At 47.9% G+C, this 21,666-nt stretch overlaps 1 protein-coding gene across 1 annotated transcript; it reads left to right on the top strand.

Moving 5' to 3' along the window:
* The first annotated feature begins 2,184 nt into the window (after positions 1-2,184).
* Positions 2,185-19,801, top strand: LOC123354022 (vesicle-associated membrane protein 3-like). Its single transcript, XM_044995633.1, has 4 exons — positions 2,185-2,245; positions 15,405-15,545; positions 16,109-16,163; positions 18,825-19,801. Exons 1-4 carry the CDS (start codon positions 2,216-2,218, stop codon positions 18,842-18,844), a joined length of 246 nt encoding a protein of 81 aa, XP_044851568.1. The 5' UTR covers positions 2,185-2,215; the 3' UTR covers positions 18,845-19,801.
* The last annotated feature ends 1,865 nt before the right edge of the window (positions 19,802-21,666 follow it).

Below are 21,666 nucleotides of genomic sequence, written 5' to 3' on the forward strand. Positions count from 1 at the left end.
GGTAACCTGGTTCTGACCCTCAGCTCCGATTCCTCATCTCCAGCTTCGACTCCTACCCCGATTCTGCCCCTGGCTCTGACCCTTGGCGCTGGCATTTGGCCCCTGGCTCTGACCCACCGCTCTGTTTTTTGGCTGCAGGTCCTGCTCTGACCACTAAACCTTACCACCCACATCCCGCTCTCTGACACCGTCAAGCACGGATAGTCATTAGCCGCCTCTTCTATCTTCTTCCTGTGTTAACCCTGTTACTACAGCACCACCTGGAACGGGACTGATGTTCTGTCTGCGTCTCCAAGACGACAGCTGCAGACAAGAGCTACAATCACAGCTGAGACTTGGACATCACCAACTCACCCATAGGGAGCCACACTGTGAGCTGGATGAAGATCTGTTCTTCTGTTAAGAAGAGCTACTGCTCAGAATGTGACTTCGGCATTACAGCTCCACCACCTTAGATGACTGCTTAAAGCAAGACACATTAACAACCCCAGGACACTGACATCTTTGACCATTATGTTAGCAACCAGCCACTCAGTATGAGCACCTCTTCAGTTTTACTGAATGCAGGATTTAAAAGGTTAGTTGTGAACAGATACTTCACACTGGTTAATTTTAATGAGAGGGAAGGAACACTGGCCAGAATAGGGAAATAATAGATACAGAATATTTACTAAGTTAGATCTCTGCAACTCTGCAGGGCCGGATGAAATTCACCCTAGAGTACTTAAGAAACTAGCTGAAGCAATCTCTGAACCATTAGCGATAATCTTCCAGAACTCATGGAGGGTGGGTGAGGTTCATAACAAGGACAAACTTCAAAAAAAGAGGTTCTCAGGGAAGTAAAGACGGGACAGGCTAACTTCAATACCCAAAAAGATACTGGAAAAAATGATTAATCTACCAATTTATTAAAAGCTAGAGGATAATAGGTGATAAGTAAGAACCAAGATGGATTTGTCAAGAACAAGCAGGGGTGGCTCTAGGCACAAGCAAAACAAGCACCTGCTTGGAGCAGCCCATTTGCAGGGATCGCAGGGAAGCTGAGAACCAACAGGGGGCTCTGGGAGATGTAGTTCCTTGGTTAGCTCCCTGCCTACAGAGCCAGCCCTGGAGCAGGGAAAGAACTACATTTCCCAGCATTCCCTTGGCCACTACCAACTGGAAAGGAAGGAGGTGGGACCTCATGCTGCAGCCTGCTGTGAGTGCTGTGAATGGTAGGGAGACCAGACTTTAACATTAAAAAAAACAGGACACTCCACGGGGAGGGAAGCCCCCCGCCACCATCCACTCCCTCCGACTGCCCCCCACAGAAACCCCAACCCATCCAACCCCCCCCCCCCCGCTCCCTGATCACCCCCTGCCGGGACCCCTGCCTCTAACTGCCCCCCAGGACCCCACCCCCTATCTAAGCGCTGCTGGTCCTTGCTGCCCGATTGCCCCATCCCGGGACCCCTGCCCCTAACTGCCCCTTGGGATCCCAGCCCCCACCTAAACCTCCCTTCTCCTTGTCCCCAACTGCCCCCCTAGGACTCCACCCCCTAGCTGTCCCCTGACAAATCCCTGGGACTCCCATGCCTATCCAACCGCTGCCTGTCCCCTGACGGCCCCCCCGAACCCCTGACCCATCTAACCCCCCTTCTCCCTGCTCCTGACTGCCCCCCTGAACCTCCGCCCCATCCAACCCCCCCGCTCCCTGTCCCTTGACTGCCCCCCCGGAACCCTCCACCCCTTCTCCAACCCCCCAACCCCCTTACCGTGCCACTCAGACCAGCTTGTCTGGTTCCGCGCAGCGCCAGACACACTGCTGCATACATGCTGCCGTGCTCCCCCGCAGAGCCCATGGAGCCCACAGCCCCCCCCCTCCACCCCCACCCCAGCAGCTGCCTTCCAGATTTGAACACCTCAAAATTCAGGAGTGCTCAAGCTCAGTTTGGGCAGCTGCTACTTCATTTCTCCCAAATCAAATATATTGATCCACTGCAACTTGCTGTAGAAAAAGTAGGATAAAATTGAGCAAGAAATGCTTCCCAGTGGTTATTAGGACTGGAATTGCTATTTTCAACAGCCATTGCCTTTTGTTTGTTTGTTTGTTTGTTTGTTTAAAAGGAAGACAGTGATATTGCATTGGCAAATTCCCCATAGAAACAAAGAGTGGAACAAAAGAATAATGAAGGCACCTCAACTTTTCCTCATTTATGGAGGACAGTCTTATAATATGCATCCAGATATCCTCCAATCACACAAGGTGAAAATTGTTCCACTTTACTGCAGTTCTGTAATCATATGGGACCCAATCCTGTTTGTGTTCTGTGCACGTCCAAAATTCCTGCTGAATGACCCACCCTGGGAGCAAGTTTCCAGTGACCCAGGGCTGCGGCGGAAGGAGGGTGTTGGTGGGGGGGGAAGATCCCAGGGCTGGGGTGGCAGGAGGTGTCTGTGGGGGGGCACTGGTGGGGGGGGAAGGGGGGAGCCCAGGACTGGGGCGGCAGGGGGGGTGGGGGAAGGGCACTGGTGGGGGGGAAAGGGGGAAGCCCAGTGCTGGGGTGGCAGGGGGTGTGGGGTGGGGGGAGAGCCCAGGGCTGGGGCAGCAGGAGGGTGCGGGCGGGGGCCCAGGGCTGGGATGGAGGTAGCCAAATTTTTTTTTGCATGGGGCAGCAAAAAACCTAGAGCCGGCTCTGACACATACGCATCCATCAGATATTCTGCAGCTGCTGCTTAGTTACCAGTCCTGGACATAGCTTGAGTTCATGGCTTGATTTTGCAGCTTGGGTTCGTAGCTTGTGGCAGCTAACTGGCCAGGAAAGCTGGGCACAAGGATGAGCTGGATCTCTGTTGGGCATGCACCTATGTCCTTCCATGTTGGCAGCAGACTGTTACCCTCCAAAGTCTCCCATCTCACCCATCCTTTTTGTAGGCTTTAGTTTGAATCCAGAGTCTATAGGTCTTGCTGTGTCACGCTGCCTCTGGGTTTGGTGATTGATCACCCATCAATTGCAGTCGTGACTTTCAGCCTCGGACCTGGCTTTGATCTTCCTTCTATTGTACCTTTTCTTTTTAGGGTGGACTCTTCTCACTTTATCAGAGGAGTAGCCATGTTAGTCTGGATCTGTAAAAGCAGCAAAGAGTCTTGTGGCACCTTATAGACTAACAGACGTTTTGGAGCATGGGCATTCGTGGGTGAATACCCACTTCATCGGATGCATTCTTACTATTCTTCCTATCTTCTCACTTCGTTAGGGCTCTTGTCTGCTTCTTCAGCCGGTGAGGTTTGAACTTTATTTCATCAGGACAGGCTGGGGCTGGAGGTTGATTCCATCATCTATACATACCTCAGTCACACATCTAAACTAAACTAATAAGATTACAGCAGGGTTTGCAAAAATGAAGGTTGGAGGAAGCTTTTGCAAAATGGAGTGACCGTTTTAAAATACAGTTTGAATTACAATATGGCAAACAGTGAACAGAAGTTACAATGTAGGCAAGTGTAATGAATGGTGAACAGAAGTTACATTAATAAAGTGAACAATTAAAAACTTTAATTTATCAGTTCTACAAAACACATCAACTAAATTAATTTTTATTGATGACACTCTTTGCAGTAAACCATATGGAAAAAGAATTCCAATTACCTTTGTCCCTTGCTATGTATAACTTATTTTGTGCCTTACCCTTTCTGATTTTGTCCTTGCACGTATATGCTATTCTTTTGTAATCCTCCTTAGTAATTCCACATTTTGTAGGATTTTTTTTTCATTTTCAGGTCATTAAAAAACTTCTGATGGAGTCATATGGGCCTCTTGCTATTCTTCCTATCTTCTCTTTGCATTTTATCTTTACTCGGAGACTTTCAGCTGGTCTGCTTCTCACCTCCTTCTGGACCTCAGAACAAGTGTACAATGCAATACTTTCTCTCTTTTTTTCCTGCCTGTCCTTCCTGAACAAGCTATAGCCCTCTATACCAATATTCCAGTCATGAGATTTAGCTCAGCAAGTATCTGTGATGCCAGTTAAGCTCAGTTATCACTTATGTATTAAAACTCCCAGTTCTTACTGTTTATTCCCCATTAGTATTACTCCTCCTAGAATCACAGAATATCAGGGTTGGAAGGGACCTCAGGAGGTCATCTAGTCCAACCCCCTGCTCAAAGCAGGACCAAACCCAACTAAATCATCCCAGCAAGGGCTTTGTCAAGCCTGACCTTAAAAACCTCTAAGGAAGGAGATTCCACCACCTCCCTAGGTAACCCATTCCAATGCTTCACCACTCTCTGAGTGAAAAAGATTTTCCTAATATCCAACCTATAAACATCTAAGATTTTAAGCAGATGCCCCCATGGATTTCCCTCTTGTTTCTCCTATAATTCTACTGCAATTTTCCACATCTACTTCTCCCCAAACATCTAGTCCTCTATTAAGGTCACTTGTTTTTACCTGGTGGCTTTTTTCACCTGCCCCCTCTGAACTTAATTTTAAGCTCTTCTCATAAGGTTGGTGAGTCAACGCATGAAGATGTTCTTCTCCTTCTTGGTCAGACGGACCCCAACTCTTCCCAGCAAACCTCCTTCCTGCAATAGCAGCCCGTGGTAGAGGAAGTCAAACCCTCCCATAGACCCATCTTCATAACCCTATTATGTGGATATGCTACCGTTGAGTGTGTATTGAGCAGAAAGAACACTCAGTGCAGGAGACAAGGGGACTGAGTTTAACTACAGATGTCAAGTTCACATACTTCCATTTTCAGTGACTAATCTCTTAAGCCAGTGGGGATGGCCATGGTACAAAAGTATTTCTGTAGATCAGCATGTGATTATTTGTATTGCAGCACTGCCTCATAGTCCCACTCACAGACCAGGATCCCATTGCGCTAGGACCTGTACAGACATAGAACAAGATGGTCCTTAACTGTAATTAATTGACACATATTAACAGCACAACAAACGGACAAGAGGATAATAAAGCAAGCAAAAAAGCCCCCTTTGACCAGGTACCAGCATATAACTAATAGAATGCTACATATTTAGGGAATGTGAGGGCAGTTGACAGTCTGTGCCTCACCCTCCCAGGTCTCCTGCCCAATCCCTGGCTGTGCTGCAAGGATGCTGTGGATCGGACGCTTGCTCTGGGGGTGGCCACACGCCCTCTGGCTCTAGGTGGCAGGATCCTTCTTCCCAGGGTCAGTCCCCCCATCAGGGTTATGATCCCCCTCCAAGTCTGGCCTGCAAGGCCTCTTGGCTGGGGGCATCTCCCTGTGCTGCGCCCGCTGCCCAGGGTCCCCCCTCGCTCCCCACAGTGCTCACTGCTCCAGCTTCAGCCCCAGCACTGATGCTGCTCTGCCTCCAGCTCCCTGGGCTGCTCTTCTGGCCCCTCTGGCTCTGGTTGCTGCAGCTCTGCTCCCAGCACAGGTCTGCTCCCTGGGCTGCTTCTGTGGCCCTGCTCCCAGCACAGGTCTGCTCCCTGGGCTGCTTCAATTCATAAGGTAAGTTTGAGTGTTTGCTCTGAAACTGGAAGCCCCCACGGTGAGGAGAGAAACATCACCAGGTTGGAATGCAAGTTTGCCGCAGGAGCTGTCATCTTCTGGCCAACACAAGAAGGCCCCTGGACACCAGACAAACCCTTGTGGAACATCAGAAGACAAAAGACTTTTTTGATTGCTCTCCCCCTCCGCCCCCCAAAGAAGGGATGTGCACATGGACTCGTCCCATCACCTTGAACTGTGGGGGAAGGGAATAAAAATCCCCGACAAGAAGAAACGGCACCTTTGTGGCTGTTTGAACTCTGAAGGGCCAGAGACTTGAAACTGAAGCCAGAGATCCCCAGGGGCTGCCTCCTGGGGTGCCCTGAAAGATGCCTTGAATAGACAGATCAGGACAATTCTGTCACTCTCAGGAGTTAGATGGTAACTCATTGGTTGTACAAGTTCGCTTGCTTTGACCTGTAAATGATGCTCTTAGTCCTTTTCCCTAATTAATAAACCTTTAGCTAGTTTCTTACAGGATTGGCTACAGGCATCACTTTGATGCAGGATCGAGGGTGTCAAGTGATCTGGGGTAGGTGACTGGTCTCTTGGGTCTGGAAGCAACCTGAATGTGGTGTCATTTTTGGTGTAAGCAGGGGGGGCTCCAGGCACCAGCATGCCAAGCGCGTGCCTGGGGCAGCAAGCAATGGGGGTCGCTCTGCCAGTTGCCGCAAGGACAGCAGGCAGGTTGCCTTCGGCAGCATGCCTAAGGAGGGTCTGTTGGGCCCACGGCTGAATCCGCAGGACCGGGGACCTCCCGCAGGCAAGCCGCAGAAGGCAGCCTGCCTGCCTGCCATGCTTGGGGCGGCAAAATACCTAGAGCCTCCCCTGGGTGTAAGTGACCATTTATCACTAAGTCCAGTTTGTCTGGGTGGCAGGATAGACTGGAGAGTCTAAAGGGACTGCGTGTGACTCCATGGTAAGGCTCGTATAGTGATCCAGGCGTTCACAGTTACTGGCTTGGTGAAATCTGATTGTAGAACACACCACCAGCTTGGGGTGTCTGCCCTGATATTGGCAGTCTGCTCTGAGTTAGGCACTCATGGTCGTGAGCCACTCCAGACATGCACTGCACTCTGAATTGACACAAGCGCTCCTGGTGAGGATGCGCAGGGGTGACCGGGAGCATGTGTTCAACTTCCCATAATGCAGTGTTCTGCATCCCATAATATTTCACACCTCTTTTCAAAATCCCCAAAAACCTGTGCGTCCCTTCTCACTGTCTACCATCTCTGACAGAAGCATGGAGCATGCACAGCTCTGCACTACTCTCGTGAGTATTGTGAGCACGGGGCACCTGAGCCTGCAGAATTTGCAGAGTGTGACTCATTTCAGCCCCATGAGGCACTTCAAAAACGTCTCTAATCACTCTGGGCTGGAATGACAGTGAGTGGCACAGTGGGATAGCTGCTCATGGTGCACTCTGCCTTGATACACGCACTCCTGGTGAGGCCACGCACCGCTGACTCAAGGAGTGCAGTGTGCACACGCACAAGCAATGTAATAACTGCGATGGCTGTATGCGTGGGCGGCAAGATATATACCCACATTGTGCCCAGGCACCAGCAATATTCAGAGCCCAGGGGCCCAGCTCCACCAATGTTTGGGGCCGGGTCTCCCCCCAGCCCCACCTACTGCCCCGCCCCCGCACCTCCTGAGTGTCCTCCGCTGCCCCCCCCTTGCTGACCCAGGAGCAGGGCATCCCTGCTTCTTCTGTGCAGCTCCATGCTGCCCTGCTGCAGGGTCCTAGTGCCCTCCAAATCGACTGCCAGGGAAGACTCTGAGCCTGCCCTTCTACCTCAGACCCTTCCCTTTTCTGGTGGGACCTCTATCAGCACAGGCTCCCTCCACCCACAGTCAACACTCCTGCCCCATGCTGGGCAAGGAGGCAGCCCCATCCCCCGCCCCCAGTGTGGCTACAGTCAGGGAAAACAGCAGGGGAGGGGCAGCACGGAGCACCCCCTGGCACCCACCAGTGACAGTGCTGGGGGTGAGTGTACTGCTGGGGGGGTGGGAAAGGGGGGCTCGTTCCCCAGAGCTCGCTGCTGCCGGCAGGGAAAGGGCTGGGGGGAGTCCTCCTCTCTGGCCCCTGTCCTGGAGCAGCCTGCCTGCACCCCAAACTCATCCCCAGCCCTGCCCCACCCCAGAGCCCATACCCCCAGCCAGAGCTTTCATCCCCCCACCACATCCTCAACCCTAGCCCTGAGCCCCTCCAGCACCCCAAGCCCCTCATCTCCAGCCCCAGCCAGAGCCCTCATCCCCCCGACACCCCAACCCTCTACCTTAGCCCTGAGCCTCTCCAGCACCCCAAGCCCCTCATCCCCAGTCCCAGCCAGAGCCCTCATCCCCCCACACCCGAACCTTCTGCCCCAGCCCTGAGCCCCCTCCTGCATCATGAACCCCTCATCCCCAGCCCCACCCCACAGCCCTCACCCCAGACCCCTCCCCTCTGCCATAGCCCTGATCCCCCTCCCACATCCCAAACCCAGCCCCACCCCTGCATCCCCTCCCTTCTCCAAAATCCCTCCCAGCGCCTGCACCCTGCACCCCTCCTGCACCCGAGACCTCCTCCCCCACTCAAAATCCCTCCCAGAGCCTTGGGTAGGTGGGGGGCAGAGATTTGAGGGGGGGCAGAGTTTGGGCGGGGGCGGGTTCTGGGCAATACCAAAATGTCTACAAACCTGCCGCCCATGCTCCTGTATGCATAGAATAGATATGGCAGCATAACCTCCCAGTCATTCTGGCGTCTATCCACATACATTTTCAACATAGACTTCAGTGTGCCATTGAACCGTTCTACTAGACCGTTAGTCTGGGGGTGGTAGGGAGCAGCTTTCAGGTGCTTCACCCCAAATAACTCCCACAACTGCTTGAAAACCACCGACATAAAGTTAGACCCACGGTCAGACAATATTTCCTTGGGAAAACCCACTCTGCTAAAAATAGAGAACAAGGCCACTGCCACTGTCTCTGCCTCAATATTAGCCAAGGCTACAGCCTCAGGATATCTGGTAGCAAAATCTACCAACACCAGGATGTATTTCTTCCCATTTTTGGAAGGTTTGGGGAGTGGCCCTACAATATCCACAGCCACTCTGGCAAACGCCTCCCCAATAACGGGCAGAGGCTGGAGGGGCACCTTGCTAGGCCCCCTTTAACCCCTTACGCTTCTGGCACAGTTCACAGCTCCTGCAGTAATCTCTCACCGACCCAAAAAGGTGAGGCCAGTAGAAATTTTGCTCTAGCCTGTCACATGTTTTGCCTAGACCCAGATGTCCTGCAAATGGACCATCATGAGCCAACTTCAACAAATCATTGTGGTAACTCTCAGGTACCACAAGATGTTTGCGAACTGCTGCTTGGGAATTCTTCCTTCCCCTAGGCGGCTCCCTATACAACAGCCCATCCTGCATAAAAAACCTGCCTCTCTCTTCACTGGCTGGGACCTGACTCTCTCTAGAGATACATCACTTTGCTGAGCCACAATGAATTCACTCTGGGTTTTGTTTGAATTCAGAACCATCTCTGATATTTCAGACAAACCCTCACCTGATTCATCTTGAGAGACACTCTCTGTCTGTTTGCCGTTCCCCTCACTGCCATCAGTCAGGGTATTTGCCACAGACCCAAACTCCCTCTGTGACCTGGTCACCACATTAACTTGGCCAGGCACCCCCAGTATGTTATTTCCTACCAAAACATCCGCCGGAATTAAATCCCGGACAGCAGCCTTCACATCCCGTTTAAAGCCATCCCACTCAAGGTGGATTCTAGCCATCGGCAGGTCCACAGAGTACTCAGATAGTGCTACTATCGTCACATATTCCCCAGGGAACATGTCCTCTGGCTTCACCAGATGTCCCTTGACTTTAGTTACATCCGAGCCAGTGTCTTGCCATCCCATGCATTCAACGCCATTGACCTTTGCCTCCATAATAAACCTCTCACTCCCTTGCCATGCCTTAGTTCTGACATAACTGGTGAGCTCATCGCCTCCTCCCATACCACTGGAGACGATGGGGTTGGCATTAGCCACTGCTTTGCTTGCACCTGAACTTAAGGTGGTGCTGTTGAGGCTTGGTTCAGCCTGAGTGCTCAGGGTAATGGAGTTGGCATTTACTGCTGGCTTTGGGCTGCCCTTCAGTGTCGGGCAATCTGGTCTCATGTGGCCGAGCATGCCACAGTGATAGCAGGTAACCTGTTCCGTCCTGGGATGCGAGTTCCTACCCTCCAGGCCCCCTAGGGCTCCTTTAGAAGAGTCAGGGCCGGTTTACTTTTAAATCCTTCCTTCCTCTTGAACTGGGGAGAATGGTGATTATTTTTCCCCAGGGGTTTACATCCTTCCCGAGCCCTGTTTTGGGTATGGGCATCCGCAATCTCTGCCGCCCGTAGGACTGACTCAGGGTCCCTATCACACACAGCTGCTCTAACATGGTCAGGCACAATGTCTAGGAACTGTTCCAAAGTTATCAAATCCGGCAGTTTTTCAAAACTCCCATGTGCCATTGCTCCCATAACCCACTTTTTAACAAAACCCATCAGCTTATGAGCACATTCTACAAAAGTCCAATCCTTAGACATTTTAAACTCTCTAAATTTAACTCTGTAAGATTCAGGAGTAACCTTGAACCACCTTAACACAGAATCTTTAAACCGCTCATAATCTAAGGCTTCTTGTTCCCCCAATTCATTAAATACCTCCCTGGTTTTTCCAGTCAGTCTGGTCAGCAGGGCAGGCATTTGCTGACCTTCTGGGATCTGGTACAGATTGCAGAGGCATTTAAAGGTAGGCAAAAACTCCTCTATATCCTCAGTATCACTGTAAATGGGACACATCCTTTCCCAGTTTTTCTCATGGTGGTGGGGAAGGGGGCGATGATTTTCTCTCTTCTTCCATTACTTGGAGCTGAAGTTTGTCCATCTCCTGTTCCATCTTGTGAGTCTCCTGTTCAGCAGCCAGCAGCTCCAGACGCCCCTTACGAGCTCTCTCTTATCAGCCTCCTTCTTTCTCTCATCAGCCTCCTTCTTTCTTTTATCAGCTTCTTTCTCTCTCTCATTGGCCTCCTTCTTTCTTTTATCAGCTTCTTTCTCTAGTTCAGCTATTTTTTGCTTCTCCAGCAATCGAAGATCTGCTAGATTCCGTTCATGCTCAAGTTGCAGTTTACTTGTCGTCTTTTGCCCTCTAATTCTTTCTGCATCTTCTGTATCCTCAGGTAAGGGCTGCGCTCTTGCCCCCTGATCACTGGCCATTAACAGATTTCTGAGTTCTTGATTTGTTGATTTCTTTCTAAAGCTTATCCCCTTTTCTGAACACAAATTTTCCAGGGCTTTTTTGTCAAGTCCCCCATATGCTCTTTGCTCAGCCATTGCAGCAGCTCTTTAACCAGTCAAACTCTCAAAACCAAAATTCAGATTTATATAGCGTGGGGTTATGACCCAAAGCTTAATTGACATGATTCTGTGGATCCAAGCATGACTACGCCACTGTGACAGTGCTGGTTCTGGCGGGACCCCACTGAGAGTGCCAATTCAGGACCAAATGCTTAAACAGGGTAGTTACAGCCCAAGGCTGGGGTTCTTCTACCTCTAAGGCAAACCAAACCAGCCAAACAAAGAGGACTTTGGTTGCAACCATGTTCTATATGGTCCCAGATTATATCAATAACGTCACACCAGGATTTCACTCCAGTTGCCTGGGAGGAATTCTGCATTCTGTGTCCTATAGAGGTTACTCCCTATTCTCTCTTTGCAGCTCACTGTGGTTGTTCTGCGAATTAGCTGCTGGTTGTGTTGTTCTTGTGTGGAAGCAGGGAAAGAAAGAGAGTGTTTAAGTGCAGGCATTTAAGTGTCAGAGACAGAACAACTATTGAGCTAAGTCTTAGCCTAATATCGTGAGACCTGTAGAAGCAGGGCTCACGTCAGAAGCAAGTGGAAAACAGCAGAATAGTCAGTGTGACCTAGCCTTGAGATAACAATGTTTTGAGAAGAGCAAGTGAGAAAATACTGGAATAGATAGCAAATAATCTAAATAAAATTTAAATGTTTTTAATTAATGCACATCACAAAGTATAAATGCTTGTGAGATTTTGCTTGTACTTTGGAGAAACTGAGGCAGAGATGCTCTCTGCCAGCTGTATTCTTCCCCTGCAATTGCCTGAATAAAGCTGTCTCTGATTTGTTGCCTCCAGCCTGAGAGTGGAGTTTTGTTTCTTCCACATGGGATATATGTATTCAAACCAGTAGAGGGAATTTACGATATTGTACTTACACACAATAAACACAAACTGAGAATATTCTTAATTTGTTAAAACTTAAGCTCTCTTTCCGTGCAGCAGGAAAGTGAACATTTACTTCTCCCTAGATGATGCCGGACAGTAGTGCAACTTGTGCATTTTACAGTTGCACCTCTTACTGTAATATAAAATTCACCTGTTATCACTATAGGTCTCCTGCACATCTACCAACGTGATATATGCCATCATGTGCCAGCAATGCCCCTCTGCCATGTACATTGGCCAAACCGGACAGTCTCTACGCAAAAGAATAAATGGACACAAATCTGACATCAGGAATCATAACATTCAAAAACCAGTGGGAGAACACTTCAACCTCTCTAACCACTCAGTGACAGACTTGAAGGTGGCAATTTTGCAACAAAAAAACTTCAAAAACAGACTCCAAAGAGAAACTACTGAACTTGAATTAATATGCAAACTAGATACTATTAACTGTGGCCTAAACAAAGACTGGGAATGGTTGGGTCATTACACCAATTGAATCTATTTCCCTATGTTAAGTTCTCCTCACACCTTCTATGGGCCATCTTAATTATCACTTCAAAAAGTTTTTTTTCCTCAGGGAGTTTTTTGAAGCCAAACAACTCTCTAACTCCACATTCTACAAGCCATTACCCTCTGATCCCACTGATGATTACCAAAAGAAACTACACCATCTGCTCAAAAAACTCCCTGAGAAAGCACAGGAACAGATCTATACAGACACATGCCTGGAACCCCGACCAGGTGTATTCTATTTGCTACCCAAGATCCATAAACCTGGAAATCCTGGACGCCCCATCATCTCAAGCATTGGTACTTTAACAGCAGGATTGTCTGGCTATGTGGACTCTCTCCTCAGGCCCTATGCTACCAGCACTCCCAGCTATCTTCGAGACACCACTGACTTCCTGAGGAAACTACAATCCATCAATGATCTTCCAGAAAACACCATTCTGGCCACTATGGATGTGGAAGCCCTCTACACTAACATTCCACACGAAGATGGACTACAAGCCATCAGGAACAGTATCCCCGATAATATCACGGCTAACCTGGTGGCTGAACTTTGTGACTTTGTCCTCACCCACAACTATTTCACATTTGGGGACAATATATATCTTCAAGTCAGTGGCACTGCTATGGGTACCCGCATGGCCCCTCAGTATGCCAACATCTTTATGGCTGACTTAGAACAACGCTTCCTTAACTCTCGTTCCCTAACACCCCTACTCTACTTGCGCTACATTGATGACATCTTCATCATCTGGACTCATGGAAAAGAAGCCCTCGAGGAATTCCACCGAGATTTTAACAATTTCCATCCCACCATCAACCTCAGCCTAGACCAATCCACACAAGCGGTCCATTTCCTAGACACTACTGTGCTAATAAACGATGGTCACATAAATACCACCCTATACCGGAAACCTACTGACCGCTATACTTACTTACATGCCTCCAGCTTCCATCCCGGACACACCACACGATCCATTGTCTACAGCCAAGCTCTAAGATACAACCGTATTTGCTCCAATCCCTCGGACAGAGATAAACACCTACAAGATCTCTATCAAGCATTCTTAAACCTACAATACCCACCTGCTGAAGTGAAAAAACAGATTGACAGAGCCAGAAGAGTACCCAGAAGCCACCTACTACAGGACAGGCCTAAAAAAGAAAATAACAGAACACCACTAGCCATTACCTACAGCCCCCAACTAAAACCTCTCCAGCGCATCATCAAAGATTTACAACCTATCCTTAAAGATGATCCCTCACTCTCACAGATCTTGGGAGACAGGCCAGTCCTTGCTTATAGACAGCCTCCCAACCTGAAGCAAATACTCACCAGCAACCGCACACCATACAACATAAACACTAACCCAGGAACCTATCCTTGCAATAAAGCCCGATGCCAGCTCTGTCCACATATCCATTCAAGTGACACCATCACAGGACCTAATCACATCAGACACACCATCAGGGGCTCGTACACCTGCACATCTACCAACGTGATATATGCCATCATGTGCCAGCAATGCCCCTCTGCCATGTACATTGGCCAAACCGGACAGTCTCTACGCAAAAGAATAAATGGACACAAATCTGACATCAGGAATCATAACATTCAAAAACCAGTGGGAGAACACTTCAACCTTCCTAACCACTCAGTGACAGACTTGAAGGTGGCAATTTTGCAACAAAAAAACTTCAAAAATAGACTCCAAAGAGAGACTGCTGAACTTGAATTAATATGCAAACTAGATACCATTAACTGTGGTCTAAATAAAGACTGGGAATGGTTGGGTCATTACACCAATTGAATCTATTTCCCTATGTTAAGTTCTCCTCACACCTTCTATGGGCCATCTTAATTATCACTTCAAAAAGTTTTTTTTCCTCCTGCTAACGATAGCTTATCTCAATTGATTAGACTCTGCCTGTTGGTATGCATACTTCCACCTTTTCATGTTCTCTGTATGTATAAATATCTCCTGTCTGTGTGTTCCATTCTATGCATCCGAAGAAGTGAGCTTTAGCTCACGAAAGCTCATGCTACAATAAATTTGTTAGTCTTTAAGGTGCCACAAGTACTCCTGTTTTTTTTGCGGATACAGACTAACACGGCTGCTACTCTGAAACCTACACCAATTGAATCTATTTCCCTATGTTAAGTTCTCCTCACACCTTCTATGGGCCATCTTAATTATCACTTCAAAAAGTTTTTTTTCCTCCTGCTGATGATAGCTCATCTCAATTGATTAGACTCTGCCTGTTGGTGTGCATACTTCCACCTTTTCATGTTCTCTGTATGTATAAATATCCCCTGTCTGTGTGTTCCATTCTATGCATCCGAAGAAGTGAGCTGCAGCTCATGAAAGCTCATGCTAAAATAAATTTGTTAGTCTTTAAGGTGCCACAAGTACTCCTGTTCTTTTAACTGGTAAGCTGTGACTCTTACTGATGCATGCTGTCTCCGTGTTTAGCACTTCAACATGCAAGTTCTACACTAACAGAGCACACTTTTGCTGGAAAAAATACGAGACATGCTTTGCTGCCAACTTCCACCTAGGACATGCAACATCTGTACTGGTGCATACCTGTTTAACTGGAATATGCATGCTAATGCAAGCTGATTACTGTAGCATTTAATATTTGCACTAGTACAGATCCTGCTCAGAAATATGCAAAATTTTTCTTGGTCAAATGAGTCCTGTACTAGTTACAAGGTTTATAGGCTTCCAATTGGATTTCTTAGTTCCACAAATCTTTTAACTAATATAAAAACCTAAATTCAATATTGTCTACTCTTAATCAAAAAGGCAATATCTTCTACTTTATTTAAAAACAAACGCTTGAATGATGTTAATGTTATAAAAGTATCAGAGGGGTAGCCGTGTTAGTCTGGTTCTGTAGAAGCAGCAAAGAGTCCTGTGGCACCTTATAGACTAACAGACGTTTTGCAGCATGAGCTTTCGTGGGTGAATACCCACTTCTTCGGATGCAATGTTATAAAAGGTGTCTGTCAGGATCTGCTGCATGCTTAAAGTGTTTGAGGAGATGAATATCTAATGAATGAATTACTGACTGTGACTATTTAATCACTGTAGGTGATTGACATCATGAGGGTGAATGTGGACAAGGTTTTGGAACGAGATCCAATGCTGTCAGAGTTGGATGATGCACTGCGGGCGGAATTTGAGACCAATGCTACCAAGCTGAAAAAAAAGTATTGGTGGAAGAACTGTAAGGTAACCATGACTTGAGTATTTCCAATGCAAATTAATGTGACTAAGAACTATAAGTTGTTGAATACTCCATAAAGGGGAAGAAATCCAAATAACTTTGGCCAATTTCTGCAGCGTTTACTCATGGTGAATAGTATTTAAGATTACAACATCTGGTCCTTAATGAGCATCTGGATAAGTGAAGTAGATGAACTTTCCAAAAGTTGGGTGTCCTGGCCAAGTTCCTTTACACAAAACATTCTCCAAGACACAAATGTGGCTAAGGAGAAACGAATGTACTAGTTTAAGGTGTTGGAGATCTAGAAGGAAGAAATTCAGTGATATGGATTGAATGATGACAAAACACACAACAGCACGGAGAACCTTTAGTCTCTGACAGTCACGTGTGCTAATTACAGGAAGGCCTGGAAGCCTACTCTTTCTTTGCTGAGAAGCCAAGACAGAGTGGAAAACATTAATTTGTAAGGCAGGGGAGCAGTAGTTGAGTCTAGAGAAGAAGCTTTTGCCCTCTTTTAAAAATATCTAAGTGAGCTGTTTGTACTAAATTATGTGCTTTTTTTTAACAGATATGGGCAGTGTTGATAGCATTTGTTCGCATCATCATCATCATCACCATCACTGGTATGTATTTAGCTAAAGTACTATTTTGTCAGTAGGACTAGAGTACATGAGGCATAATCTGTAAATTGAATGCAAAAAGTTGTTAATGTAACACACTCTGGTTGTGACTGCTAGTACGTAGGTCATAATATTCAAAAGTTAAGGTTCACACAGTAACGCTAACTTAGCCATATTGCATGCTTGACATATGCAGTAGTTCAAAGTAGTACTTACACTGCTTAATTGATGTTTGAACATAATCTGTGTGATGTGGTGAAGTTATGGCTTCTGTGGGAACCTTAACTGTTGAATCTCAGGCTTTTTTGCATTGAGCAGAAATGGGATCATGCAGGAGACTGGGACCCCTGAGTCCCTGTCCCAGCTCTGCTAGTGACTCTGAGCGTGACCAGGTCACGTGACCACTTCTTTGCCTCAGTTTTTCCAATCTTTAAAATGGGGATAATGACGCATACCTCACAGGGGTTTCCAAAGAGTAACATGAAATGTTTTGAGAACTTAGATAACAGAAGCTGTGGACATACACCTTTCTCAAATTCATCTTTCATGGTATTTCTACATTTATTAATCCTTTAGACTCCAGGTTCAACACCCTTATGTCACTTTTTGTTCTTGCAAAGCAGTCTGGCCCTCTTCTATCGGGTCACATCCTTTTCTTAATCCCCATATGGGTACTCCAGCCAATCAGAGTCCCCTTGCTGTCTTCCAGCCCAGAAGCCAGGCAAAACAAAGAACAAAAAAAGTAGGGGAGCTTCATATGAGACTCCTTCTCCAATCCTCAATAGTGCCAAGATAGCAAGGTAGTTAGGCCAGGTCTACACTTTAAACTTACCCCTGCATGCCATTGATAGAACTATGTGTGAAAAATCCACACCTGTGAGCGACGCAGTTACACCTACTTAACCCCTGTTGTAGACAGCGCTACGTGGCCAGGAGAGCTTTTCCCCTCGACATAGCTACTGTCCCTCGTGGAGGTGGATAAACTATGCCAATGGGAGAAGCTGTCCCATCAGGGTAGTATTGTCTTCACTGAAGCGCTACAGCAGTCCAGCTGCACTGGTGCCACTGCAGGTCTACACTTAAAACCCTGCCCTTAGACTCAGTTCAGGCAAGAGCCTTGATCTGACAAGCCTCACTTGAGTGCAGGAAACACCACTGACTTCATGCACTAGCTTTCCTGCTGGAGCAGAAGCCTGGGAGAGGAGGAGGACAGGCAGTTCTCAAGGATTCATCACCGGTGAACAAGCTGTTTAAACAGAAGTATATTGCAGTAGAAGCTGTAAGAGAAAAGACATTTATGCTCCCTTGTTTGATATCCAGATTTCACTTGTCCCAAATTCTGAATGTTGGCGGATGTACCCGTATGTATACAACAGCCACAAGCCCATCATTATAACTGGTAACAAACCTGTAAATACAAATGCAAGTGGAGATGTTTCTGGTGAGTGCAAGCAGGGCCGGCTCCAGGTTTCTGCTGACCCAAGTGGTGGGGGAAAAAAAAAAAGCCAATCGGCGGCACTTCGGTGGCAGCTCAGTAGTGCCGCTCCATTCTTCGGCAGCACTTTGGGAACGGGTCCTTCACTCCCTCTCTTCCTCTTTGGCGGCACTTCGGTGGCAGCTCTAAGAAGAAGAGAGGGACTGAGGGACCCGCCGCCAAATTCCTGCCAAAGACCTGGACTTGCGGCCCCAATAGTGGATGGAGTGCCGCCCCTTTGTATTAGCCGTCCCAAGCACCTGCTTCCTTAGCTGGTGCCTGGAGCCGGCCTTGGGTGCAAGGAAGACTGTGGATTCATATTCTGGTCATAGCAGAGCCAGGGAGCTTATGACTAGTTACACTGCTTGGTGTTCAGCTGTTTGAATTTGTGATGTAGCTGTTAACAAGCTTTCCAGCAGGATTAATTTACTCTCCAACTCTGACAGCATATTCATTTCTCATCTTTGGGCCTGTTTGTAACACAATCTACAGCAACTAATTGTGATGCTACAAACAGAATTGTGACCATAGGTGAGAAATACCCAGGATATGAATTCTAAAAGCCAAGCCTGTGCATGCAGGGGCGGCTCTAGGAATTTGGCCGCCCCAAGCAGTCATGCCTGCGGGAGGTGCTGGTCCCGCGGCTCGGGTAAACCTCCCGTAGGCATGACTGCGGAGGGTACGCTGGTCCCACAGCTCCAGTGGACCTCCCGCAGCTGCGGAGGGTTCGCTGGTCCCACGGCTCCGGTGGAGCATCCGCAGGCATGCCTGCGGGAGGTCCACCCGAGCCGCGGGACCAGCGAACCTTCCGCAGTCATGCCTGCGGGAGGTCTACCCGAGCCGCGGGACCAGCGCACCCTCTGCAGTCATGCCTGCGGGAGGTCCGCTGTCCCGCGGCTCCATTGGACCTCCTGCAGGCATGACGGCGGAAGGTCCGCCGGACCCGCCTGCCGCCCTGCCGGCAAAATGCCACCCCATGCGCGCGCTTGGCACGCTGGGGTCTGGAGCCGGCCCTGTGTGCATGAATGAAACTATGGTAAAACAAACACAGGAAATTATTTAGAATTTCCTTTTGTTGAATATTTTGAGTGTTCCGTTGCTCAAGTCTTTAAGTTGCAGAATTGTTTTATGCCTCTTTGATGTGGGGCAAGAGGACTGTCGCTTTTCCAATCCTTATTTTTCTGTTATAGTCTGGAGTGTATCCTCATGAGTTACAAGAAGAAATGCAAACCAGTGGAAGCCATCTCTCTCCTTCAAACCTGCTGTATTCTCAAGCTCTCACCTACTGATATATAAAGCAAAATTATTTCGATTCGTCATGTGATAACTTTCTCTCATTTATAGGAAATGTGCCTTTATTTAAAAGTTACACTCCTAATTTTAAAATACTAATAAGCACAGGCCACACCTTGCACAGTGCCTTGGTAATCTTGAGTATGAGCTGGTGAAGAGGATTTCATGTTTGCATTTCAGAATCTAGAAGCAATGTATTGTTGCCAGTGACGACAGCATTCTAGATCAATTTGAAGAGTATGTTTGGGTATCTGTCCTCTTCGCTGTCTCCTTCATGCCCCAATTTAAAGATGTCTCTTCTGACACACTACTAAAGGAATGGGAACCAAATCTTAAATTTGTGCCTTCTTGGAAGAAACTCTGAATACGTCTGCCATTTGAACAGACTTTGCCTGCCTTGCCTTACTCCATTAATGCCTTCTGACTAGTTGTGGAAGAACCTGCCACCCTTGTAAACACTACTTGTCATTCACTGCTGTTTTATCAATATGCAGTTAAATTCTATTATTGAAGTTCTAAATATTGGAGCACTGAACCGTTAGTGTTGCCTTGTGGTATTTCTGATTAAACACATCTCTATAAGGTGTTTACATTTTCTTCAAAAGACAGTCTGTCACTTTTTGGTGTCAGTTTAATCTGAAAGAGTATCTTTAAAAATGTTTAGTGTTTGTAATGTAGACACTTACCAAAGTTGGTTTTGTTTGGGGGTTTTGTCTTTTGCCAAAAAGTAGTTCAGTGAAAACTTTTCTCTGCAAGCCAGCAAGATGTTTCCAGTGTAGAATCAGTGCCAAATGTAGTTTAAAAATGTATATATATTTATATGTAATCTGTTTGCATTACTTCACAAATTGTCTTCCCTCTAAACTAGTCCTCTGAGTGAATGTTGCCTTAGGACTTCAGGAAAGGTTGGTAACAAACGCCGTTGCCTCTTCCCTCTTCTCGACAAACTTTTTCGGTATGGCTGACTGTTCTCCATGAGGAGGGAAAGAAATAACTTGGTGCTTCACCCAGAGTCACCACTATGTGTACCCTCTAGTCTGTCTGTTTCTAATTTCTTTCCAGTCTTTGTTTCTACTTCCTCTGTATAGTTTTTCCTTTCTCTTGTCTCTTTTTTCCTCCCTTACTTTGCTCTGTTGGCTTATAATTAACTATCTGAGGCCTTGCCTGTGTCTTTGAGGATGAAGAGGGAGAGAAAGGCAAGGATTTCTTTGCCTGCTGAAGTAATTTCTGTTCTATCTTCATCACTGCAGTGACTTCTTTGAATGTACAAAGTCTCTTAGAAAAATAACTCGACTGTATAAATGCACCATGGACCAGTAACAAAGCTAACAGTACAAAAATGTAATCTTATTTACTCACAATTAAGAAACTTTTTATTATTATGTTTATGCTGCAGCTTTTAAAGAAATATCAACTCTCTGTACTAGTTCCTACACTGTCAGAGGTTTCTAAGTGTATGTCACCAGGGAGGCGTGTGTCCCTGCACTGTGTTGGCCTTTGTAACTTTTAATAAAGCAGCTGTTGAAACTACCATGTGTTCCTCAGCGTGTGTGTGTGTAGGGGGGGGCTGTTAGGAAGAAAGGTCTCTGCTGCCTTGCGCTGCTGGGGAGGCGGCTGCACCTCCTGGGCGGGCATTGAGGGCAGAGTGGCCCATGGATGGTTGCCGTGCTGGGCCAAGCTGTAGCCCCAGATCCCCACCCTGGGTGATGGGTGGGGGGAGGGCAGGGGGAGCTGGGTGCTGAGGCGGCGGCTCGAGCCCCAGCCAGTAGGTGGTTCCGTCTCTAGATTTAGCCCCTCAGGGGGTTGGGGGTGGCTGCGTGCGTGTGTTCCCTCTGTGTGCTGTCCCAGCTCTGTGCACACAGCTGACACAGCAGATCTCGAGAGAACCCCCAACGACCACAGACTCTAGAAAGAAACGAAGGCACGTCGGCCAGGTTTATTGTCGAAGAAAAACACAGTCTCCAGCTCCCTGGCATAGAATTCCAAGGTGCTGCTGAGGTGTGGCCAGCTAGTACTTATGTGCTCCCTGACAATGGACTCAGCTCAGTCACTGGTGGGACTTTCCACTGCCCCCGAGGCTGGCCAAAGACACTGCCCCAGGGATGCATTCTTATACACCGGTACAAACACGTTACACATCACTCCTGACGTATTGAGGTGCAACCCTTCTACCTAGCAAGGTACAACCCTTCTACGTAGTAAGGTGCCGCCTCTCACCTTGTACATGTTGGTTCGAACAAAACAACTCTCCATCATATTACCCTTTTGGCCCTGTCATTGGGATGGGTCAACCTGTTCCTTGTTATCTGTGAGTATACAAGTATGCAAATGTTCTGATATCTGATGTCTCTTTTCGCAGCATCAGCCCTTTTCTTGCCAGCTTCTGAGAGCAGGGCCTGCCTCTGGCTCACAGCTTAACTTTGCTTTATGTTAGTAAAGTCTTGACCATTACTTTGGTCCAAGCCTTAGTCCTCATACTGGGCCTCTGATAAGGGTTTATCTTTCAGGGCCTCCTCTTACTACAGGGGCTCCCTGACAGCCGCTCTGCCCCACCACACTCGTATTGCCCTATGGGAATGCAGGGGTGGGGGCGGCCCAGGGCCCAATGGGAGGCAGCTGTGTGGTGAGTCGGAGGCCGAGCCTGCTCACTGTGGGGCTGTGTGAGGCTCTCAGGAAGGGGGAGAGAGACCCCCTAGCGGCTTGACCCTGGAGAGTGATGGGGGAGCCCGAGCTCTAGGG

The sequence above is a fragment of the Mauremys mutica genome, chromosome 20 (assembly GCF_020497125.1).
Source record: "Mauremys mutica isolate MM-2020 ecotype Southern chromosome 20, ASM2049712v1, whole genome shotgun sequence".
In the NCBI taxonomy this organism is placed as follows: domain Eukaryota; kingdom Metazoa; phylum Chordata; order Testudines; family Geoemydidae; genus Mauremys; species Mauremys mutica.